The sequence below is a fragment of the Chenopodium album genome, chromosome 11, assembly GCF_948465745.1.
Source record: "Chenopodium album chromosome 11, dcCheAlbu1.1, whole genome shotgun sequence".
In the NCBI taxonomy this organism is placed as follows: domain Eukaryota; kingdom Viridiplantae; phylum Streptophyta; class Magnoliopsida; order Caryophyllales; family Amaranthaceae; genus Chenopodium; species Chenopodium album.
Window position 1 is genome coordinate 56,974,314 of NC_137844.1, and position 25,677 is coordinate 56,999,990.

The 25,677-nt window shown below is 36.1% G+C and overlaps 3 protein-coding genes and 1 pseudogene across 5 annotated transcripts; 1 reads left to right on the top strand and 3 right to left on the bottom strand.

Annotated features, from left to right (window-relative positions):
* Positions 1-3,445: 3,445 nt before the first annotated feature.
* Positions 3,446-10,157, bottom strand: LOC145569374 (uncharacterized). Of its 2 annotated transcripts, XM_081628717.1 has the most exons (9): positions 10,010-10,157; positions 9,039-9,264; positions 8,052-8,928; positions 7,727-7,788; positions 7,545-7,603; positions 4,984-5,093; positions 4,398-4,470; positions 4,134-4,314; positions 3,446-3,974 (listed from the first exon to the last, which is right to left on the bottom strand). In XM_081628717.1, exons 2-9 carry the CDS (start codon positions 9,238-9,240, stop codon positions 3,889-3,891), a joined length of 1,650 nt encoding a protein of 549 aa, XP_081484843.1. In that variant the 5' UTR covers positions 9,241-9,264; positions 10,010-10,157; the 3' UTR covers positions 3,446-3,888. The 2 variants fall into 2 exon arrangements, with proteins under 2 accessions (XP_081484843.1, XP_081484844.1); XM_081628718.1 differs by lacking the exon at positions 10,010-10,157 and having other exon boundaries at positions 9,018-9,181.
* Positions 10,158-11,214: 1,057 nt separating this feature from the next.
* On the top strand, positions 11,215-20,545 carry LOC145567871 (transcription factor MAMYB pseudogene; annotated as a pseudogene). The gene is made up of 2 exons (XR_014095748.1): positions 11,215-12,308; positions 20,132-20,545. The product of XR_014095748.1 is annotated as a transcription factor MAMYB pseudogene (transcript).
* On the bottom strand, positions 14,177-19,464 carry LOC145569375 (disease resistance protein RPM1-like). The gene is made up of 2 exons (XM_081628719.1): positions 16,529-19,464; positions 14,177-14,522 (listed from the first exon to the last, which is right to left on the bottom strand). Exon 1 carries the CDS (start codon positions 19,341-19,343, stop codon positions 16,542-16,544), a length of 2,802 nt encoding a protein of 933 aa, XP_081484845.1. The 5' UTR covers positions 19,344-19,464; the 3' UTR covers positions 14,177-14,522; positions 16,529-16,541.
* A 1,406-nt stretch (positions 20,546-21,951) lies between the features above and the next one.
* Positions 21,952-24,783, bottom strand: LOC145566955 (disease resistance protein RPM1-like). Its single transcript, XM_081626208.1, has one exon. It carries the CDS (start codon positions 24,781-24,783, stop codon positions 21,952-21,954), a length of 2,832 nt encoding a protein of 943 aa, XP_081482334.1.
* Between the last annotated feature and the right edge of the window lie 894 nt (positions 24,784-25,677).

The window sequence follows — 25,677 nt, forward strand, 5'->3', positions numbered from 1 at the left end:
TTTCAAAAATTTAAATTGAATACCTAAAATAAGAAAAATTAATTTTAATTAATTTTACCATTAATTAAAATCATTAATTCATAGCTTTCCAGCTTTAAAAATAAATTGTGGTAGTTATCTTTCAAACGATTATTATATGTTTGCTCAACAAAAATATGATGTGGAGGTGAGAGAGGTAGAGAGAGCTAAAAATTCTCATTCGATAGCACTAGTTATTTTCAATGTGTCTAACCACGGATTATAAAGGACAAAGAGATCCAAATTCAAATAAACAACATACATAATAGACATTATTGTATTCATAAATAGCACTTATATATACACCATACTACGAATGAAGTATCATCCAAACGGAGTATGTTAAGCATGCATGAAAACTTCATTAAGATGAGAATGAAATGCAAATAAATAAACTCTGTGAAATGGTACTTCCAACAACTTAACACGACATATATGCTTTAGAATTAAGTAGCTTAGGTAGAGTACATACGTATGAAGTTTTATTATGGACTAGATCGATCATGACTACAACAAACAAACAAAGAGATAATGACTAGATCGATCATAAATAAAGAGTTCATCAAACAAAAAACATGATTACAACAAATTAAACACTAAATAAAAGGTCCCATACATTCCATATTATCATGTTTGAATTGATAGATTGATCTACGAGATGCTCCAGCGTTTGCCTTTGTCGCCTGTGCTGCATGGCTTCTGATCCGCGTACATGCACGGCCGTGCAAAAGCTTCACTGCTTTTGGTTTCAGAAAACAAAATAAGGCCAATTATTAACATTATTATAGTTTTCGCGAATTTTGAAAAGTTAGTCTTCTTCATATTGATCTCTTTATGTGTTTGTAATTTTATAGGGAGTATATATTGATTTTTTTTTTTTTTTTTTGTTATGAAGATGTATTTCCTTTGTATAATTTGCACTCTATTTATAGATGGTTTTTTTTCTTTTTTTTTTTTTTTTGTACCTTCACCTAAGTGTACGAATTATTGATTTTCATTAAAGGTTTTTAATATACTAGCTATACCATAAATATTATTATGGATCGCCATTGTCGCCGGAATCGTTGCCTGAATCATAGGGCTCAATAATTAGTCGTCCTTAAGTTGGACGTTATATCACATGTTTTATATTGTGAGTTGACGTTGACTTACAGCTCGATCGCTTATGGGTGAGGAAAGAAGTAAGCCCAGCTAGCTACCTAAAGATGATAAGTTTGATCAAGCCTGGATTAATTTGATGAATATGAACTTGTCTGAGTTTGTGAAGAGTTGGGTGGTTTAATTAGGTTTAATGTGTACTCCCTCTATTTCTAAAAGTTCGACTCACCATGTGCAATTCCAATAAACACCTTTAACCATGAATATCTTCGTCCATGTATAAGTGAACATTATAAAAAGTTAATAGACAACATTTGGAAAAAGTATAATAAGGGAAATCTAATAAGATCCCACATGCTAATTGTATAAGTCATAATATTTGATCAAAGTTATTTATTTTGACTACATAAATAATAAGTAAGTCGAACTTTTAAAAAATGTGATTGCATGATATGTAATTACTCCCTCCGTCCCCTTTTGATGGTCACTTTTGGTAGAAAATCACGGGAATTAATAAACATAAATAAGAAGTAGCAAAGTACATGGAAAAGTAAAATTTACATGGAAAAGTTAAATTTGCACAAATATTTTTGCAAATGGAAGAAAATTTTGGTAAAAAAATAATATTAATGGTACTTGAAAAAAGCAAATGTGATTAACATTTTGGGTCACCAAAAATGGCACAAGTGATTATCAAAAGGAGACGGAGGGAGTATATTATAAAATGATACAAATATTTATGGACCACATTAATTAGCAAAACACTCAAATTAAGTTGACATTTGATGAGCACATAATTTATTCCTTTGAGTGTTGTTGCATAATGTTGTTGCATGTTCTCTACTTAATCAACATGATTATCATTTATCACCATAGTAAGATACATAATGTTTCTCACCCTTATCTATATCTACCACTTAATTAGCTTCCAATTGTAATATTTAAACCAAAACTTGTCTCTTAATCAATGGGGAATAATATAAGCGGCTTTTATAAGTTTAAATATTAAGCACAAATTAAACACTATTATACTACCGATTAAAGCATGATTTTTTCATATATTAACATTTATATACCTACCAAATTGAAGGTTTCATTGTTCCATGTGATCAAGGCTAGTTGGAACTATTCTACTACGTATTTTGTTTATCAAACCCTCTCTAAAATTCACATAATTAAATTACTAGAGTATTTGCTAATGCAATTGGATGGCATTTTGTCAACCAAATTTGTTGGATACTTATCATCGATGATTCTTATACTCATACTGTCATACAATTCATATATATACACCTCATTTTAAGATTATTACAACTTTTATAAATTTGTACAATTTAAATTGAACACAAATTTTTACTTTTATTGAAAGCAAATATTATCAAGTTAAATGTTGTTGAATCAGTTTCATTTACATTTCCATAATTTCATTTTTTTTTTTTTAAATAAAACTCTATTGCTCTAAAATTATAATTATCCATGTTTAATGTTGTGCGAGTCAAATAAAGCCTGCTATATCTAATTAAAGGGTTGCAATTATTTGTAAAAACAAAAGGAAGTAATTTCTTTTATACACATACTTTTGGTCAAATCAAATGGGAAGAATATAATGGAAGATAAATATGGATTAGAGAATAGTACTTGCCAGATTAAACTTTAAAAATAAATTTTTAAAAACATAAAATCCTCTATATAAAGGGTACGTTACAAGTTGAAAGAACATCACTGAGATAATATCACCCAAAATTCCCTCAACCTATAATCTCACATTTGCACTCACAAACACACAAAGAAGAGATCAAAGATGATGAAGAAGACTAGTTTTGCTCATTTTGCAACAACTGCCCTTATGCTGCTATTTGCTGCGCTCATCCTCCTTTCTCAAACCACCCAAGCACGACCACCAAATAAAGAAATGTTTGCTTCAAAACCAAAGCCCGGGGTTCACCAGAGCCGCAATCGCTGGAGCATCTCGTAGAGAAAGCTATAACAAACAACTATGAGTATTCATTTGCATGGAATGGATAGTTATACTCAATAATCAATGTCATCCCCTCCTTACTTTTATGCTGTGTGTTGCGTTACATTTTACACTGTTCAAATTTGCAAATTTCTTTTTCTCATTCATACATTGTACTACCATTGTAAGTCTGTTACATGTTCATTATTGAATCTGATTCTGTTGAATATGTATGATGAATTTCTGTTGACGTTCTTTTTTTTCCTAATAATAAATTACAAAGTATGTTACAGAGTTTAATTATTATTCACCTAGAATTCAATGCAGTATGAATGGTTTGTCAATGCAATTGCGCTTGTGAATGGCAACATGTGTCATACCTAAAACATTCTCGTTCATAAATAATATTTTCTTTTACAATAATACAATTTGAATCAACATCACGACTTTCTAGACTAGGTTAGTATATATTTGTTCTGAAAGACGTCTGATCAAACTCCACCAAAGGATCCAAATTTAGAAGTTAACTATGAGAAAAGATTAGTTTCAAAAAGTCCGGAGTCAGATTGCAAAAACTCCCATACCAATTTCCTTTGTTTTCCGGATAGGATAGGCTAGGCTAGTACCAAACCTACACAATCACATCCAGGAAAAAAAATAAAAATTACAGTTACAACTTACAAGGCAATAAAGTATTGTAATTCTTCAGAAGTCGAACAAGAAGCTTCCAGAATCAAAGAACTCCGGGAATGTAATTCTTCAGTGTCATCGCTTCCACATACCAATACAGCGTCCTCTACATCAGTAATGCATCTTTACATGTCTGATACAGACCACAAATACGCTTCTTTCTCAGTAGCGCGTTTTTCATTTGTTCTTTTGAACAACTGCTTTTCATATCCTACATTGCAGTGAAAAGAGGATGAGAACATTGCGACTTATCTTTCAAATTAGTTAACGAATGATCTGTGACATCAAGTAGCAAAGCAATTGATAGCTTCACTCTTCTTGATAAATTAAGGAAACTAAAGAATTTCAAGGATTTATTAACAAGAATTACCAGTACTACGATTAACTCCATCCCAATGTCTCCCAGGTTTGATGCCGTATCTGTTAGGTTCATAGTCAAGTCCCCTTTTGATCCAGCTGTGACTAGGTATATCTTGGGGAATAATGAAACCAGATTCCTTCATCTTTTCACTATCTCCCAAGTCTGAAAGGAGCAAGTCGGATTGTTTTTTCTGCAATTTATCAAAACAGTCAATGATTTTTCATGAGATTGCAAGAGCAATAGATTTCATACAACAATCTAACAGAGCATAACCTTGACCAAATGTGCCATTGGATCACCCCACCTAAGTCTATCCTTCATCAGGCTATCGAGTTCTGGATCATCTCTGTCAAAAAAAAGCATCATGAGATTTTTAAAAAGTACGCATAATAGAACATACCTTATGCGATACACAAAACTCTATAAATCTTTGGATTGCACAGAAAACATGTCACTTATTTTGCAAGATAATATTCACCTCTGTCCAATTTCAAATGTCCTTGCATATTATTTTGGGACATTGACATTCAATTAGTCACTTCCATAATATAAAGTCATATATTCTTCTTTCTCATCCCTCTCGTATGTCATATTTTTAATACATCAATTTAAATAGTAGTAGACAAAGGTGATAAGATCACACAAACAGAAAACACAATTGCAAAATATAGAATACAAATTCTCAACACCCCCCTCTCCCCCCAACACCACCCTCTCCGGTCCCCAAGCAAAAAAAAAAAGGAAAAGCTCAAAATTTTAGTGTAGTCATATACATGAAACAATGAAAAAAAAAATAATTCAAAACACGTAATCCCTATCAGCTATCACTAAAAAAAATCAGCATCCACTTGAGTTTTACCTGGACCGTGCAAATGGTTTTTCTTTCTCAAGTTCCATCTCAAGAAGCCTAGCTTCAGCTTCACGTTTTTGAGCCAAGCCCTTGCCCCATTCCAGCTTCTTCTCCTCCTCCTAATCAACAGAAATTCAAAGAAAAAAAGCATCAATATTGCTAGTACTGAATTTCTGACAGAATCAAAGAATAAATGCGGGCCTATTGTAGGGGATATAGTGAGAAGAAAGACAGAACACAACAGTCAATTAATATTATTATATTAATGTCAAAAATAAGGAATGGATTTCAGAAAGAGTAATATGACAATATATAAAAAAAAAAAAATCCAAATTATAAAGAGAGGGGTTTCGCCGTCACGGTAACAGATCCAGAATTCCGGTTCTTGAGAAACACTTCATCCAGAGAAAGAGGCAGATAAATTACTACAGCAACCTAACCAAGGAATTGAGCATATCTGAGTGGACCAAAAATTATTTTGCTTGCCCCATTCTTGTCAAGTTTAGAGTTACAATCATTTCCAGTGTATTCTTTTGTGGGAAAAATTTTGATTTCTCAACTATAAAAATACTCGCATTAATATATATTTCCTAGAACTCAAAATATTTTTCAACACTACAAGGACGAAGGAAAAGATGGGTACAGTGATCATTGACAGACCACAGACCCCCTTAGTTCCCATACCACCAAATAAATTGCCTTTCAGGCTTTTCATTATACAAGGCATGCGTCTCTCATTTGAAGACTTCCCGTCCAAAGAAATTGAACCAATAATAAGTTTGTACTTTGTAGCATATGATAAAAAGGACATGCATAATTATCAAATGACTACTATAACAACTAAGGAAAAACTTTCAACTTTTCAAGTGCTTTACTGACTGCAGTCTAAGGTTTAGGTTACAATTAAGGACTACAATCCATGGATGAAATCTAAAGTTACCATACTTTGACGCGGAAAATTATCCCTATTATCATTTAGAGACTCCTAAGATGAACCATGACAAGGTTCTCTTGTGCATGAGTAGGATTTTGGGATTCAGTAAAGTTTCCAAGTCAATTCTCAATTCTCAAATATCAAATTTCCCTTCCCTTGCTTAGGATGCTAAAGTATAATAAATAAGCATTTGAGATGCCGAAATAGCAATTTAAGCGATATAAGCTAAACTTTCCCTATAGTCAAGAAGAGACTCCTAAAATGGATCATGAAAAGGTTCTCTAGTGCATACTGCATAAATAGGATTTTGGGATTCAATGGAAATTTCCAAGTCAATTCGCACAAATCACGCTCCTTTCTCTTGCTTAATTAAGGTGCTCAAGTATATAAGCTTGCAACTGTGCTTCAATGAAATTGGAAGAAGAGAACACTCCTTATCACAACCACATTAAAGGCTTTCTCCTTTTCAGATCTAAGCTTCGTGCAAGGATTAGATTGTTTTAATCTAACTCCGTGCAACACCCGAAAAAAAAAAAAAAAGGATTGCATTAGAAGTTAGCTCCAAAATCTGAAAAATCTTTCGCTTTGGAGCTCGACTTGGGCAGCTCTTCCCTAATTAAATTAATTATAAATTTATAAGTGACTCATAATTGACCATGCATCTTTTAAACTGAAGAAATTGCTAAAATATGATTGCTTGAACAGTCATAAGAAGAGCAAGCACAAGTTATAAATGCTAAGAGACCTTAGGCACATTTATTATTAAGCTACCAAACCCCTGCCTCCAAAAAATGTATTAGGAGAAGATTGTGTCAGAAGGTGAAGCACATCTGCACACTGGCTAGACTATAAATTTATTAGTAAAACCATTCAGATTCAATTTGTTCAAAACAGTAGCCTGAAAATGTGATTCTGAAATTGCCAATGCTAGACTATAGATTTGGCCCAAAGTCCCAAGGAATGAAACTATGACACAGAAGCAAAAACCATATTAGGCATCCACATGACCACATGCAACTACCAATGAATAAAGGACAGAACATAATTCTTGTTACACAGGATTAACCTGTCATCTCAAGTAATCTATAGCATATACAAATTACAATCTAGTGCTTGAGTTCTTTAACGTAGTATTTTATTTTTTTTGAAGGAATCTAGTGCTTTATGTAGACCTAGGAAATAACACAAAACCAGCAATAGCAATTATTACAACAACAAAGCCTGAGTCCCACATGATTTGGGGTTGGCTGACATGTTTCGTCAAAAAGGAACAGTCCGCAAAAAATGAAACAAAGAAATAAACATGATAAAATGAAAGTGGACAAAAACAAGAAAACAAATAGTGAGTAAAAAGCGAGGGCAGTGTAAAGTGAAAATCCAAGAAGAGAACATAAAGATAAAATTTAAGAAAGTTTTATGAAAGAGGAGCAAGGGCAGATAAAAGAAAGGAAAATCAAGCATAAAAAATAAAAATAAAATAAAAAAGTTTCAGAAAACCTTGACATGGGAAAATAAAAGTAGTTTGTAAACACAATGAGTATAGGTAAATAAGAAAAAACACAGTAATACTGTAATAGTAATTACTCCTCTCTAATATTCACTCATAAAGAAGCCATTGTAGAATTTTTTTAGCTACCTTGGGCTTCTCTTTTTTCTTGGTAAGTTTCAAGTATTCATCCTTTGCTATGCGTTCTCCTGCAATATAGTGTTCAGTGCCATTAAGTTACAAACATATAATGATATAAATGTCATAAAAATATGACCTAGGTCAGAAGCTATAACAACTTAGAGCAACAAAGGCAGGAACCGATCACTAACCCTTGTAACGATACACTGGCTCGGCACCCCGTCCACTTGCAGAAGGATCCATCTCATTGAATCTAAATATATGTACATATTTTATGAGATAAAGTCACTGGTATTTGAGAGATATAAGCCAAAACTGAGAATATCAAGCACTCAAGAAAACAACCCACTCCCAAAAATAAAAATCGAGAATATGATTAAAGCATTCCCATCTGAACTGCAAACATTGTTTTAGCAACAGTAATAAAATTATACACATGTACCTAGCAAGAATTTAACACTCAAGTGATATGAAACAACAATTTATAAAGAAGCCAAATATATTGATGTAATATACCTCGTCCATTCATCTTTTTTAATTTTTTCAATCTCCGTACTGACATCTTTGCCAGTAATCAAGCCTGTTTTCTGCTGTTGTTTGCTTTTTCTAGGAGGAGACAGGTCTGACTCAATAGACTCCTCTTGAGCACCATTTGCTCTGCGACCCCTTTTATCAATCCCTTTCTGGATTTTCCTTGGAGGTGAAAGATCCTCTGAAACTCGTGAATCATTTAGTTTTGATGAAGCCGGGCGCTCACGGCGAGGGGGAGACAGGTCATCCAAGCCAGAATCTCTTACACCAGTAGCTGAAGAAATTTTCTGAGGCATGGGAGAAAGAGAGCCATGAACTCGTCCCCGCCGACGCGGAGGGGACATATCACTGTCCTGTTTTGCATCTGTAGCCTTGGTCCTGCGCTCAGGTGAGGGGGAATCATAACGTCTACGACGCTGCCGTGGTGGTGATAAATCCACTTCTTCACCGGCAGCCAAGGACCTTGATACATGCTTAGATGAAGGAAAATCATTATTTTTTTTACGTTGTCGAGGTGGTGACAGATCAGAGCTTTCTCTAACAAAATCATCAGGTCCTGTCGAGGGACTGTCATTGCGTTGGCGACGTTGTCGTGGTGGTGACAGGTCAGTAACTTCTCTACCTGAATCTGAAGCATCCATGCCAGGCTCAGGAGAAGGTGTATCAAACCTAGCTTTTCGATTACGAGGAGGAGAAATATCTGAAGATAAATCATGAGTAGTGGAGCTCTTAGGAGCATCAGAAACTGGAACCCAGCCACTACCATCTTCAGAAATTTCATTATAAGAACGCCTAGCCCTAAGCTCCTCCAACCTCTTCATCCTTTTAAATTCGATGTCTTCATCAACTTGTGGCTTCTCATCTACAAAATGAAAATAAAAAAGAACAAATTCGAGAAAAAACGATATGGCAGAAACTAAAAAAATTGAGTCACAGTCCATGAAAACATACATTATGACATGGAAATTTTACCAGGTGAATCATTCTCTTCCTCTTCATCAAAACTAACTGGCTTTTGCCATACAGGATCTTCATCCACAACAAGTACACCAGCAGCTACTGCAACTGGTTTAGATTTCTTCTTTTTCTTCTTCTTTTTCTTCTCCTCCTCTGCTGCATTACTTTCATATTTCTTCAGGTATTCTTTCAATGACGAAGAAGCCGGTGCTGCCATCACCACTTTTCACTTAATTGTTTCCTAAACCAACAAAAACCAATGTAAGGACTGTATTTTACTTTCAAACTTCTTCAGGTATTCTTTCAACAACAAAGAAGCCGGTGCTTCCATCACCACCGCTCACTAAATAACAATTCCCAATACCAACAAAAAACCTATACAAAGATTGTCTTTTACTTTCATAGTTCAGGAATTCTTTCAACGACGAAGAATTGTATTTTACTACTGTTCATTTAATAGCAGTTTCCAATACCAACAAAAACTACATAAGGATTGTATTTTACTTTCATAGTTCAAGTATTCTTTCAACGACGAAGAAGTTGGTGTTGCCATCACCATTGTTCACTTAAAAATTTCATAGTTCAGGACTTCAGGTACAGGGAGAACCAGAGAAAAGGTCCATTTTCATAGTTCCTTCCTACAATTAACTAACTAAGGGTTACAATAAACAGCCTGCAACACATTTGCACCCAGATTTGGCTTAATTATCATCAAATTAAGCTCCAAAAATCCACATTAAATTCTTCTTGCTTAGGAATATCAACGTAAATTGCATATAACAAATTCTAGCAAGAGCAATAATAAACGATAAACCCTAGAATGAGAAGTTGATAATATTTCATAACATCAGTTATTTTAACCAAAAGTTCAATAATCCAGCTTAGAAGAACCCTAAATTGACTATACTTACAATTAAATGAACGATAAACCCTAGATTGGGAAATTGATATTCAATGATTTGATTAAAAAAAAAAAAAAAACTAACCTCAGAAGGTGCTTAATGGAGGAGAGAAAGCTCAGAAACCGCTTCAATGGAGGATTCAGAATACGCGCTACAATGGAGGAGAGAGAGAGTTAAGAGAGGGAGTATAGAGCGTAACAGTTAAAAGACAAAACAAAAGGAGAAAATAAAAATGAAAACGTATTTACTCCTCCGTATTTAGGGTCTGTTTTCACCGACGGAACGAATTGTACTGAGCTAGTGAGCTGAATTGTTTTTTTCTTTTTTTTGGTTGGAACTGAATTGTTTATGAGAGAAGGAAATTAAAAATTGAAGTGAACTGAAATTAAGCTGAAGTGAACAAACTTTTTGTCAAATATAATAATACCAACGGTGATAATTCTTTTAATTTTTAAGATGGCTACTCTTTCGTTTCACAATAATCTTTCCATTTAGAAATTCGTATTTTTTTTAACGGAAGTATTCGTAAATTTGATTTGACATTGCTTTGTATTGATATCCCATTTTTATAATTTTAGCTAATTCGAAGTTAAAAAATTTTTGCAATCAAAGATTTACATCAATTATTAAAGAAACATGGCACAATTAAAATCAAATGTCAAATTGAGGTAAATTTATATGGAGTACCAAGTACTTTTTTTTATTTTTATTTTTGTGGAATTTATATGAAATAATACTTTATACTTTGTAATATAAAATTGAGAAAACTTTAACAAAAAGTATATTTAAAATAATCAATTCAAATCAATAGAATACAAGAAAAATCAATTGCAAATTAGAGAAGATCAAAGAAGATCAATTTATTTGGGAAAAATGAGCCTTAACACCTTCGGTGCATCCAACAACCCAAAATTTGACTTATTTATAGCTAGCAGGCCTAGCACACCACTAAGGTATGACGCTGGAAGCTCGTGATTGAAATGTGTCTCTTACAAGCAAATCCGTTCTAAAACACAACAATGCCTATTGATAATGGAAAAATGATTGAATCTTTATCATAAGTTGCTTTTCGTGTACATTGAATTTACAACCTCAAAGTTGTGAGTAACAATCTTTACCACTAAACCAATTATTATTTAGTTAAGTCGAGCATTATATTGACTATATGCCAATGCAGCAATCCATTATCAAAGTACTTGATTACACAAAATATTGAATTTCACGATAAATAACAATTATTTATCGTTACTTATAGTAGCGGTTTAGGGTAAAACCTCTACCTCAAATAGGAGTTTTGGCTCCTTCCTTTCTTTACCAAATGCACTTAAGCTAGATGAATGCCTGAATTAGGAAGCTTGCTCTAAAACACAAAAATGGAGTTTATCGACGACTATGACGAGAGCAGACCCAGGCTCATCTTCCGATCTCGCTCCCAACCTTCTTCAGCCGCCATTGATTCACCTCTAAATTCCCAGAAAAACAAGCCTCTACTCATCATTTCACTCTCTTTCTCTCTCATTTTCCTGGGTTCTTCCTTCTTCTTTCTCCAATCCCAGATTCTAAATCCCCTTTTCCTTTGGCTTTCTCTCTCTTTCCTTGTCGGCCCTTTCGCCCCTATCTCTCTAACTGCTGGAGACATTCGAGTTGGGCAAGGAAGAATCGTCGATTTCCCCCCTGAAACCGAGGCAATTGATGCTGATGAATCCAAGAAAAAATTGCCCAATAGACGGAATCGAGGTAAACGATCTGAATTTGATGGGGTTATTGCTAATGGGTCTTCTGATTTTGTGAAGAACAGTGAGAATTTGGTTGATTTGAAGGAAAAGGATAAAGGGTTTTCGAAATTAGAGGGAAATGTTGATGGGGTTGTGATTGAGGAGAGAGAATGGAGTGAGGAGGATTTAGGGTTGTTGAGGAAACTAATTGTCAAGTACCCAGTTGGGAAGCCTAAGAGATGGGAGGTGATTGCTGAGGGTTTTAAGGGTAGGCATAGTGTGGAGAGTGTGATCAGTAAAGCTAAGTCATTGGGGAAGGAGAAACCTGTGGATTCGGATTCGTATTCGAAGTTTTTGAAGGATCGAAAGGCGGTTGATAAGAGGGTAGAAGATGAAAATGTGGCTGTGGGTAAGGAAGAAAGTGGTGGGGAGGTGATTACTTGGAGTTCAACTGAAGATATTGCTCTTCTTAATGCATTGAAAGCATTTCCAAAGGAGGTTGCTATGAGGTGGGAGAAGATTGCTGCTGCTGTTCCTGGGAAAACGAAAGCCGCTTGCATGAAGAGAGTTTCTGAATTGAAGAAGGAGTTTAGGAGCTCTAAGGCTTCCTAAGAGCTAGTTTAATGAGTTTCATTCATGTTTTTGGATTGCGGCAATACTCAAACGAGGTATGGTTGCATCACCACTCAATTTAATGTATTTTGGTTGATTATTGAAGTTAAATTCAATTTCCTGTTTATGAATGTGTGTATGCCGCTGTTACATTTGTTTAGAATCCTTTGATAAGTGCATGTTGACAAACTAGAAAGTTCAAAGAGCTCAATTGCGAGGTTATGATATAGGTGGTTTGCAAATTTAGAGAGGTCATGACTCTGGTAAGAGAGGTACATTAGATTAGCATGGGAGGAGATAATAGAGGAAGGCTTAATTGTTATGATCGAATAGAGATGATGATTGAAGTTGGAGATGCTTAGAGTTGTTTAGCGGATGATGATCACGCGTGGTAATTTAGAAGCTAATATTTTGCTGTGATGGGATAGCTCTTGCTTATCCATATAATGCCTAGTAGTGAAAGGTGAAAGCCTGATGCTTGCCTCAATAAAAATTGACAATCTTGAGTAAATATCCTTTGAGGGCTCTGAAATATTTCCTGAAGGGCTTTAGAACAGCTAGACTGTATCTCTCCATATCTTGGTGAGCAGAACCCAGTTCATATGCTCTGCTGTATGGAGATATTCAGGTGACTGTTTTGAATACCCTGGATTGTATTGAGATAAGTGATAGTCGAAGAACATGGAAATCTAGCCAACTAGAAAGGAGTTTTGATATGATTGGTAAAATGCAATATAAGACTTTCATGTAAACATTTGCAAATAAACATTTGCAATTGTGTTAAGGTTAATATTTAGGAGATTAATTAGGTTTTGATCATGACATGACACATGAGCTACCCTTCCAACAGAGGACTTTGGTACCCATTCCCTATTTTCCTATAAATGCTTATTCTGAGAAGCTTGGGATTTTTATGTATTCTCCAGTACACCCAATTGTCTTTACTAAAATCCAGTAATCCTTAATTGAACTGCTTACTTTGCAATTTCATGTGTTTTTAGTCGATAGTTATGGTATCATTGGGTGCCTATTGACTCTACTGAAGAAAAAACCCAATGCTTTAAAGGATCAAGTTCAGAACTTCAGGATTTGGAACCAGCAAAATGCTCCTATTACATAACTATATCTTCCAGGTTCCAAACTGAGCTGGGCTGACTATAGCCCGATCCAATGGTTATTTTTAATAATATTTTGAAGTTTAAAATAGGTTTTTCCAAGGGAAATAAAATCTGTTGGCTGAAAATTAATGGCATGTAATGACATAGATTGGGAAGGCATTTACCTCTATCCATAGTAGGTGTGGATCAATTTCCCTGTCATTTAATAAGAGAAAATATTGTTCAAATTACCCCAGTGTTTCCTAATTTGTTAACGTCAACTATGCAACACTATCTGGAAAGTGCAAATTTGTATGTAGAACACTATATATTGGTATGACTTTGGACTAGTTTGGCAAAATTGGGAAGTGAATCACAATTTTTGTACCTCCTGGTAACTTACTTCAAATTATCTGGGTAATTTGAGATGAATTAGGTAGAGAGGACCAAAACAATTTTCTTTTGGACTATTAAGCTGGGCTTAATCTCCTGTATTCTAAAGACATTTCAAAGTTTTCTTATCTTTGACTAAGGTGTGTAGTGTGTCTTCTTGTTGAATTGAATATTTTAACTCTATACGCCTTTTGAATTGATCTTTATCCCTGGACGACAAGAGATAAATTCGCTATCAATGTCTATCACTATCCCCATCAGCATTTTTGTCTTTGGGTCTCTTAAACAAAAAGAACACCAGTATCCAGGGTGATGATAATCTTCCCTTTTTTTATTTTTATTTTATTTTTATTTTTTTAATAGAATAATGGCTGACTATATTAGGTTTTTTTAGACCATTACTCTTGTATTTTGTTTTAAAACAATGTCAAAAAATCATGATACCTGTTAAGAAAACAAGTGCATAAGTACAGTAAATACAGCCTTTTGCATATGGTCTCGTTCCCTTGAAAGAAACCAACAATCAACTGAATCAAGAGTCTGTTTATGTGCATAACCATTCAACAAGAAATCTTGAAAGGAACAAAAATGGGGTACATTGTGAAAAAAAAAAAAAAAGAGTACAAAGCCTTAGAGATGACCCACAAAATATAATTTCAATTAAGCAAAGTATTTATTGAAGAATATAGGAACACTTAAAAAAAAATCCCATAAAGAGCAGCTGCAGATTGATATTGCACCTAAACTTCCAACAGTCCATAGGAAAAGAACCTGATCCACCTGGCAAAAACACAAGGCATAAATGGCGCGACAAAAAGCAATAGATTATAAAGAATAATATCCTTTGAACTACATTAAGACATTACATAGAAGGTATTGAAAAATAAGGTCTGAAGCTCTTAAGAAAATTAGACTTCAATAAGCAATGAAGTAGCCGCTAGCTGTTACCCTGGTACTCAATACTAATTTCAACTCTAGTCACATAAAATTTATCACCATAGTCAAAGCTTGGTGAAGTTGGTTAATACTCATGAGGTCAAATCCTCCCAAAGACAGATGATTGGGAGTGAGGATTCCTTACCCCAGCCCTTCCCCCTCACTTACATGTGCCTGAAAATTTGGACTAAGAGACTATGAGGGTCGAGGCTTAGTTTGGGGCTCTCCTTTTATTTTTTGTTAAAAAAAAATCACGGAATCTAAGTTGGGGTGCAATCGGCAACAAAAAAAAAAGTGCAATTATGTGTCATATATAGAATGTATGTATTTGTGTAACCATATGCTGAATTAATTAATGCTCCTTCTGTCTATAAAAAATCTTTGTATTAGGCTATGGCACACATATTAAGGAAATTAGGTGTTGTTTGGTTGGCTTACATTCATATGGGCATTCAAAATTTCCATGAATCTTGGACTTCTTGTTTGGTTGACACAAAAATGTGAAAATGGGGGCAATGACAATTCATGGGAATTTTGACTTCCCCTCAAACCATGGGAATTTACTTACCTAACTCCCCCTTGGTAAGTTTTAATTTATATGGGAATTTACTTTCACCATTATCAACCAAACAAATTTGATAAACTCCCATGATTTTGATGAGGGAATCTAATTTCTACAAATTGAAATTTCATGGGAATTTTCACTTCCCTAATGAACCAAACGACCCCCATGAGGGAGGGAGAGAGAGAGAGAGAGTGTTAGTGGAGGGGTCCACTTCATGGGTTTGACCAAGAATGTTTTCTATTTTAAGTAACAAGAAGATAATTTGTAGGCATATTAGAAATTAATACATGAAGATTATTTGTGGACAAAGGGAGTATAAAATAAGGAGGGAGAAGGGGATTTTCCATTTTGAAGTTAGCATCCACATAATGAAACACACTAAAGTGATCATAGAAACAAAATTCAGTTCCAATGCTGAATAGCTGGACCCAGGGGTCAGGAAGATGGTTAAGAGTATAAGGAATATTTCATAATTGGCACAGCTAAGACCAAAGAAAGCTCAGATTCTAGGAGTGCATTGAAGATAGTGCAAATTGCCGGCAAAATGTCTGTAAAGTCAGTGTCAGCAACCTAGGATTGTGATGAATTGGTGATTTAGACTGGAAGAGTAAGATTGAAACTTTCAAAACTTATATGAAGATTATTGTAGGGTGTGTTCTAGAGAATTATTGAGGGCACTTACAGAGTTAAGTGTGCTAATCGAATATGGCATTATAGGTTCTAATGGAAGGAGTTAGGGGCACTGAATTAGGCCAACAGATCGAAAATTCCAAAAAGATGGTTTTGAGAGGTGATCTGGAGATCTAGAGTTATCAGTACTGATAATGGCAGTGTTCAATGTCATCAAAGGGGTAGGAGGTCTGGAGGATAATTTGGCGAGAGAAGGGGCCTTCTTATTCCTAATATTGCTAGCAGGTATTTTTATGTGGATATTATGGTGTCAGGTGCTACCTTTAAAAACCAAAAATTAAGGACCTTTGTTAAGCATAATATTTGGGCTTCAGGATTGGTTAGATGAGCTTTTTTTTCTTCTTATAATTATCTTTTATCATTTGGTCACTGTTCTTCTGAAAGCTGTTTGGAGTTGCTACTGGCCTTAATTTTCAACTGGTGAGATGCGTAATCAACAAGAACATTTCCTACATAGGAAGAAGGAACTAGCCTACGCTAGAAACTTTAGTAGTAGTTCTCTTCTGACCCACTAAAAGATTCTGTTTTGGTAGAAATTGAAATAGCATGTCCTGACATCTCTAATGTTACAGCTAAGTAGTAAAAGGAGGCTAACCTTTGTCAGTTGCTCAGACTAAATCACTCAGGGTGCTGGTCCTGTAACATTCCCCTTGTAGCTGGTAATGGAAAAGTACAGTTTGAATATGTTCAACCACCCAAAAGTCTTGTCCCACACCTGGAAGTAGTTTGAGGGCAAAATCTTTTGACACATCATAGAAGCGAAGGGCAGTGAGGCTTTTTAGATGGCAGATACCTGTTGGCACGGTATTTAACCTTGGGATTGGGCCAATCTTCAGCAACCGTAAAAGAGGCAAGGCACCCACCTCTATTGTCAGTGTCATCAAAGTATTCATGTCGTAGAGCTTTAGAATTTTAAGCTTCTGAAAGCCTGTGGCCTGAAAAACTAGCTCTTCACCAAGAAATGCTTCCTGGAGTACAAGCTCTGACAAAGTTGGCAAATTCTGAAGGATAGACAGTGGGTCAATTATCATCCTAGACCACATTAAACTAACTGTAACAAGATTTTTGAGCTGGGGAATCCAATCAGGTATCCTCTCTAGGCGGCCTTTTAAGTATAGGCGTTCAAGATGTTGGGGAGGGGATGAAAGAAATTTTAGGTCAAGGATCTCTTTTTCACTTTGTGAACAAACCTCTAGAGATTCAAGGTGTCTCATCAAAGCTATGGACTCACAAAACATTTTCCCATTTGGTGTTTCCAGCTTGGTTATCCCCAACTTCCTCAATTGCTTCAATTTTCTCAACTCCCTGAATAAAGTTATCCCATGATTTGCCTCTACAAGGTACAGCTTCTGCAGATTCTCTAGACGGCCTAACCCTTGTTTCAATCTCAACCCTCTTTGAGTGCTTATGCTAAAATCAGTTTCATATTCATAGCTGTATCCAATAAGATACTGCAGATTAAGTAGCCTGTTTATTTCACCTGGTAGCTCATGAACGAATGAGCATTTGAGATCCAATGTCTGTAGGTTATGTAGCTTACCTATGGACTTTGGTAGTTTTTTTGTCTTTGTGTTCCTTAGACTTATATACCTTAAGTGAAACAGATCTCCAACTTCTTCAGGAATAAAATCGGTAGGTGCACCATGCAGATCTAGCACTTTCAAAAGCCTGAAAACTTTTGTTAGTGCACACAAAACAGAACTTGGGAAGTTGTCCACATCAAATATTGAAAGTGAGCGGATTCCAAATTTTCTATTGCTCTTCAGAAAACTGTCGTCGTTGCATCTGTGGATTGATAACCTCCTTGTTAAACCATCAAAACTTGAGCTACTTCCTGTCCATACATGTCCAAAACTTAATTCCTCTGATTTTGAGAGAATGATCTCACGCATCAAATCATGCACTCTGATTGTTCTAATCTTCCCATCAACATCTATACGTGAGACTTGAACTAAGCTTCTATTTATAAGTTCTGCCAGGTATTCTTCTGCAACTTGCTCCATCGTTCTTCCTCTTGTCCCTTTTATGAAACCTTCTGCTATCCATAGTCGGATTAACCGTGCATGTCTGATTGAGTAGTCCTCAGGCAACATCCCAAAGTACATCAGACACAGCTTTAGGTAATAAGGCAAGTCATAGTAGCTGAGGGACAAAATTCTGCTCATACTTGAGAGGTGAGGATTGGTCAGCAGCTCAGAACCAAGGCTGGATTCGAGCTTCTGCAATTCACTCTTGGCTTTTCTTTTAGTCGATAACATTCCTGCAATTGCAACAACTGCCAGTGGCAAGCCTTCACACTTCTTCACAAGGTTGCCTGACAACTCCTTTAACTCTGATGGGCTGCCACTCTCTGTATCAGAGTGGAATACCTTCTTGCAGAATAGTTCTAAGGCCGCTTCCTCAGGTAATGGTTGTAGTTTGTACATTTCATCAAATGAAGATTCTTTGCATGAAGAAGCAACATATTCCGAGCGTGTTGTGATCAATACCCTGCTGCTTTGACCATCATCCGGCAAAGTATGCCGAATCAGTGCCCAAAATTCTACTGTCCAGACATCATCAAAAACAACCATATACCTCTTTTGTTTTAAATACTCTCGTAGCTCGATTATAAGCAATGTCTCGTCCATTTGATCGATCTCTGTTGGAGGGGTTTCTTTCCTTGCCTTGTAGAATTCTTTCAATGTTTTCCTCAGCAGATCCTCAACCTTGTATGATTGTGATACAGTGATCCAAGCTTGATAGTTGAAGTGATTCGTAACAAGATGATTCTCATATACTTTTCTGACAAGTGTTGTCTTGCCTAGCCCACCCATGCCAAAAACCGAAATCACTGTGCGTTTAGGTGCTCCATTGACTAACCAGCCAATCAATCTATCTCTGTGGGACTCTATCCCCACAACTTCGGATTCTTCAATGAATAATGAAGTGACACGGGGGTCATGCCATGATTCATTTTCTCTATTTGCTTCTGGCTCTGAGGACCTGAAGCCAAAACTCTTGCCTCTTTCTTTGATGGCATGGATTCTATCCTTGATATGTTTAATCTCACAAGCCATCTGGGATCGAGGTTTCAATCTGAGAATCATGCAGAGTGCCCTGCCTAGGTTGCCAAAGACTCTGGGACAGTCATGAAATTGTGCTTCTGTGGCCATGTAAAGAACATAATTGTCTATGACGTCTTCTATCTGATAAGCTACCTCTCGCAGTTGGTTCACCCATGTCTTGGCACCATAGTTAATTGCGTCTTTTTCTGCCTTAGCATCTGCATCCCTGACATAGGAATGAATGCTTTCCAGCTCCCCTTTAATCTGAGCAACTTCTCTGTGGATGCCACTCAAGAATGTTGCTTCATCAACGAGCAAAGGAACCAGATTTTGTATTACAAGGCTCACAACAGCCTCTGTCATTTGTCTCGTTCTGTGCTCACATTGCCAATCAGGCACACCACTTCATTTCTTTTACTTATTCAAATGGCTTATGAGATAATGTCTTCATAGTTGTGAAGCTGAAATATGCATACAGTTCACAAATTAAGAGACTTGTATATAGATTGTGTTTTGCTGTATGTAATTTGTTTAACAAATGGAATTCTTTTGTGGTATCATAACAAGTCTGTAAGTCAGAATAATAACGTCCAAGCACATTGAATTCAAGGAAGACAAAAGGTCTGGTAGGGTGGTGGGGGCTGAAGTCAAGTTGAGTATTCCTCGGGTCAGTCAGTCAGATTACGTTCACACTTTAAGTGGGGTCTTATTGGACATTATTTTGAGAGGAAATTTCTTTTTCTATCAAGAAACTTTTCTTTCTTCTTTCCCTTTTTTGCTCAACTCATTGTTAACTGTTGCTAGTCTTCCATGGGTCAAACAAGTTTTGATTGGACGTCTGTGACGAGTACGTGTCCAAGTGTTGACTTGATAAATCTTGTGAGTATGCTGTTCAAATAAAGGCTTTAACTCTTTTAAAGTTCACTGCCTGATACATAAAGAAATACTTTGATCGACTTGGTTGCCTGGGTATCGAACCCTATATAAAAGTGTGAAGATCCTAGTTTTCTTTGATTTTACATCTGATCATTTTGTTCTCGCTATAATAGTTACTTGTATTAGTCATTTTCACAGGACTGCTCCATATAGTTCTATTGCTTGTTCGAGTTTTTTATCTGAAAAAAGCAATTGACAACGATGTGTGAATGCAGGAAAATAGAGTTTATGCGACATTAACATCAACATCGGATTATTACAACTTTCTTCGGAAGCATATATGCTATTATGTATGAGATGAGAAGGGAATATGTTCTGGTCAAATACTAGTACAAATGCAAATATACCGAAACTTCATGCAGATCGTATACAAATTCTTGATGAGGAGATTCAATGAAGCCTTGAGCTTCTTTAGGTTAGGCAGTAAATTACTTGCTCAACTTTTTGTCCTCTCTCAGTTTTGGCTTTTAGATTGTTTCTCCTCCTTTTCTTAATTTTATTTACTTGGTATTTATTTGATAAAATTGTTGAAAGTCGAAACTAATAGTGTTATTTGACCTCCTTACTAACTTTTCTCTTTCAAATACTCTCTAGTCTTTAATAAGTAATAAATTATTTAATCATGTATCAATTTATTTTCTCTGTTTCTGTTATCATATATACTCGTAATTAATTAATTATAATTATAAACAATTGTCACCTTACGATAGGCAGAAAATAGCCAATGCAACCGATAGACTCCAATACACACTTAAACAAGCAAGCTTACAATCATTATAATCATCAACCTGAGTAATACGGAGTAGAAACCAATTGGAACCTACCTTTATTATTTCTCTTTCTTACTTTAAGTTCCATTTAAATTATTTTATCATTTCTCTTTCCCCATGGTCCCTACTTATATAATAAAATTATTTACCCTCACTAACGTACTTTCTCTTTCATGTTCTCTATTTTACTTTTATTATACTTGTAATGAGTTATTCACCCACTCACAATACGTAACTACTCTCTTGAAATTACGCGCATCACCAAGTAATGCATTAAAAAAACCGGAGGGAGTAGTTTGATGGAATGGGAATTATCCAATCTGAAGTAGGTTGGTTGGAGGCTAAAGTATTCTTCGGGTAAAATCATGTTCAAAACTTTGAAATAAAATGAAATATTAAAAAGGAAGAGAACACTATTCATTGTAAGCAAAAGATACAAAACCAAATACATGAATGAAATGCAAAAAATACAAGAATAAAATGCAAAATTGAGAAAACAAAACTGAAAACCAATTTCGGTTGGAGTAGTAATCCAAATCCCTATTAGGACTGTTTGAAGAGAGGATTTCATTTAGCTTCTCTCCTAATTCGATAGAGTTTTCACCCACAAAGCTTGTGCTGAATTGACTCTGATGGGTCTGGCATCGGCTCATTGAAGAAAAACCTGGCCAAAACGCGGGGCATTAATGACAGGTTAAGGTACTTAGGGAGGGTATGCATATATATCTAAGTATAGAGCCCTTATATGAATTAGTTAAAGCAACATTAGTTGTAGATTTATCATGTGATTCATGTGAAATATGGTCTTGAGGTTATAAAACCATCATGGGACTGTAATGACGACCAACTAGAGAAAATCATTGCCTGCATCTAGGATGGTGCTCCAATCGGCTCATCCTAGTCATGCAAGCTGTGGGAATCAGCTTGCACACGCGTGAGAAGCATAAGTTTATTCCGGCTATGGAGCTGCCAGTATTGAACACTCTTAAAGCTCTAAGCTCTAACTACAAACTCATCCAGTGTCTTACTAGACAGCTAGGCCCATGCACTGGAACTTTTACTCTATTTGATTAATTAAGGCATTAAAGACTTGGATGTTAATGGAATAAGATAAATTCTGAGGTAACATGCTTGATTACATAAACCAAAATAATGCACATGGAACTGAAGATATAAACCTTGGTTAGTTAATGAGAAAAATTCTCTAGATTAAAGAAATATAACTACTTAAATAGTGTTTGGAAAAAAAAAAAGTTTTACCTTTTTCAATGGTTGAGGAAAATCAAATCATTAAGAGTGCAGGTCTTGTAGCGTTCCCCTTGTATCTGGTAATGGAATAGTACTGTTTTGACGTGTTCGATGATCCAAAAGTCTTGTCCTTCATCTGGAAGTAATTTATGGACAAATACCTTGGACACATCGTAGAAACGAAGAGCTGAAAGGCTTCTTAGGTGATAGATGCCTTCAGGGACAGTGTTTAACCTTGGGATAGGACCAATTTTAAACAGCTCTAAAAGAGGAAGTGCTCCTTTCTCTATCGTCAGCTTTGTCAAAGTATTCATGTCATAGAGCTTTAAAATCTTAAGTTTTTGAAAGCCTGTAGCCTGAAAAACCAGCTCTTCACCAAGAAATGAATCCTGGAGTACTAGCTCTGATAAGTGAGGCAGGTCCTGAAGGATGTTCACTGGGTCAGTCATTAGCCCTGACCACATTAAACTTACTGTAGCGAGATACTTGAGCTTGGGAATCCAGTCAGGGACCTTTGCTAGCCGTCCTTTTAAGTATATGCGTTGAAGGTATTGGGGAGGGGATGAAATAAACTGTAGATCAAGCATCCCATCTTCTTCTGAACAAACTTCTAAGGACTCGAGGTGGTTCATCAAAGCTATGGACTCACAAAGGATTTTTCCATTATGTGTGCCCAGTTTGGTGATCCCCAACTTCCTCAATTGCTTCAATTTTCTCAACTCCCTGAATAGGGTCATCCCATCACTTGCCTCTACAAGGTATAGCTTCTGCAGATTTTGCAGACGACCTAACCCGTGCTTCAGCTTTAATCCTTTCTGAGCACTTACGCTAAAATCAGTTTCATAATCATAGTTGTATCCAAGGAGATACAACAGATTAATCAAGTACTTCACTTCATCTGGTAGCTCATGCACAAAGGAGCATTTGACATCCAAAGTCTGTAGGTTATGTAGCTTACCTATAGACTTTGGAAGCTCTTTTGTCTTCGTGTGCCTTACACTTAGATATCTCAAATGAAACAGATCTCCAATGTTTTCAGGAAGAAAATTTATGGGGGCTTCTTGCAGATCTAGAACTTTCAGAAGCCTGAAAGCTTCCATTACTGCACACAATGTGGAATGTGACAGGCTGTCTGCATCAAAAAATGAGAGCGAACGTGTCTCAAATTTGCCTCTGCTCTTCAAATTACAGTCTTTAGTGCATCTGTGGATTGATACTCTTCTTGTAAATTTATCACAGCTTGAGCTATTTTCTGTCCATACATGGCCATAACTCAAATCCTCGGACTTTGAGAGGATGATTTCCCGCATCAAATCATGGACTCTGACTTTTCTGATTTTCCCATCAATATCTATTTCTGAGACTTGAACCAAGCTTCTATTTATAAGCTCTGTCAGGTATTCTTTTGCAACCTGTTCTGCTGATTTTCCCTTTCCTTTTCCTTCTCTCACAAAACCCTCTGCAACCCATAGTCGAATGAGCCGTGCGTGTCTGATGGAGTAATCCTCTGGCAGCAAACCAAAGTACATCAGACACAGCTTAAGGTAGTATGGAAGGTCATAGTAGCTGAGAGACAAAATCCGCTTCATATTTGAGAAGTGAGGATTTGACCGAACTTCAGAGCCAAGATTTTTTTCAAGCTCCTGCAACTCAGTTACAACTTTTCTCTTAGTCGACAACATTCCTGCAGCTGCAACTATTGCCAGTGGTAAGCCTTCACATCTTTTGACTATGCTGCGTGACAACTCCACCAATTCTGATGGCAATCTGCCACCCTCCTCCATATCAGAATAAAATACCTTCTTGCAAAACAGCTCTAAGCCTTTCTCCTCAGGTAACGATTGTAACTTGTATATTTGGTCGAGCAATGATTCTTTACATGTAGAAGCAACACCGTCAGAACGTGTTGTGATCAACACCCTGCTGCCTTGGCTGTTATCAGGCAAAGCATGCCGTATGATTGACCAAAATTCTACTGCCCAGACATCATCAAAAACAACCATGTACCTCTTTTGTTTCAAATATTCCCGAAGCTCAAAGATTAGTAAAGTCTCATCCATTTCATCAAGTTCCGGAGGAGCAGACTCTTTCCTTGACTTGTAGAAATGCTTGAGAGTTTTCCTTAACAGTTCCTCAACCTTAAATGACTGTGAAACTGTAATCCAAGCGTGATTGCTGAAGTGGTTTGTCACAGTCTGTGAGTCATAAACTTTCCTGGCAAGAGTTGTCTTGCCTAGCCCGCCCATGCCTACAACAGAAATAACCGTGCGTTTAGATCCACCATTGACTAACCACCCAATCAATCTATCTCTGTGGGGCTCAATTCCCACGACCTCAGCCTCCTCGATGAATAATGAAGTGACACGAGGGTCATGCCATGATCCATCGCGCCTGCTGCTTCCTCCTACTACTGACGAGGAGGAGCTGAAGCCATAACTCTGACCCCTTTCTTTGATAACTCGGATACTCTCTTTAACCTGAATAATCTCTTGTGCAATTTGATGTCGAGATTTTAGTTTGAGAATCCAACACATGGCCCTTTCAAGAGAGCCAAGTATCTTAGGACGACAAACGTGAGACTGTGCTTCAGCTCCCATGTGCATCACATAAGTGTCTGTGACATCCTCTATCTGATAAGCTGCCTCTCTAAGACTTTTCACCCATGAACTTGCGCCGTTAGCCTCTTCTTGTTCTGCCTTCTCGTCTGCATCTTTGATGAAGGATTGAATGCTTTTCAGCTCTTCAATGATCTGCTCAACTTCTCCTCCGACTCCTCTCAATAGCTTCGCCTCACTAGCTATCCAAGGGACTACATTATCAATGACTAGTCCTAAGACAGCCTCTGCCATCTTCACAATGTTTATTCAACTGTTACATCATTCAACTGTTGCATTATATGCTATGAAATAACTGGTTGTGATCCATAGTTTCATAAATGCAGAAGTCTTAACTGGTTTATGCTATGTTTTCATATAATATATCTGGCTGAAAACAACCTCAGTAATATCAAATACACCAGCCTTACCTGGTGACGGGGAGGCACATGATGTAGGATGGTTAATGATATTAATAAATTGTCTTATGATGCGCTTATGGGGGGAAAAAGTCTTCTCAATTATAAAATTTAATCGACTTTGCTTTCATAATAATAAGCTACCAATAAAAAATTACTCTCATTATTATTAATACATAGTATTATACTCTGTAATTATTATTAATATCACCATTGTTTTTCATCGTACCAATAGTTGCTAGTCATAGAAACATAAAAAAATATGGACATTTTCTTATTTGAAGTAGCGCATAATGGTTGGACATGATCGTTGCATGTACAACTGTACAAGGAATATTATCCTAATTCCTCTAGATAAGTCCTATAGCGTAATCAATTCAAAGCGTAAATGATGGTGAATAGAACGTACCCTTAGTCTAATTTCTTAATTCTTTGAGCTCAAGGAGATGTTTCATGTTTGAATCTTGACAGGTTGGTTTTGGTTCCCAAAGACAAACCCGCGAGCGAGCAAGATATCTATGTTTTGTATTGTGATACGAATTACTCCGTCTTACATAATTTGGAGAACCTTGCACAAACTCTGTGCTGAGTAACAGGGTAAACTGTAGTGCAACTTCATTTGTATGCTTAATTCCTCTTTTGTTTGGTTATATTATTATTACGTAGTACTTTGTCGACCGATAAAAGATGATTTTTCTAATAAGAACACACGTGATTTGTTTTACCTAGA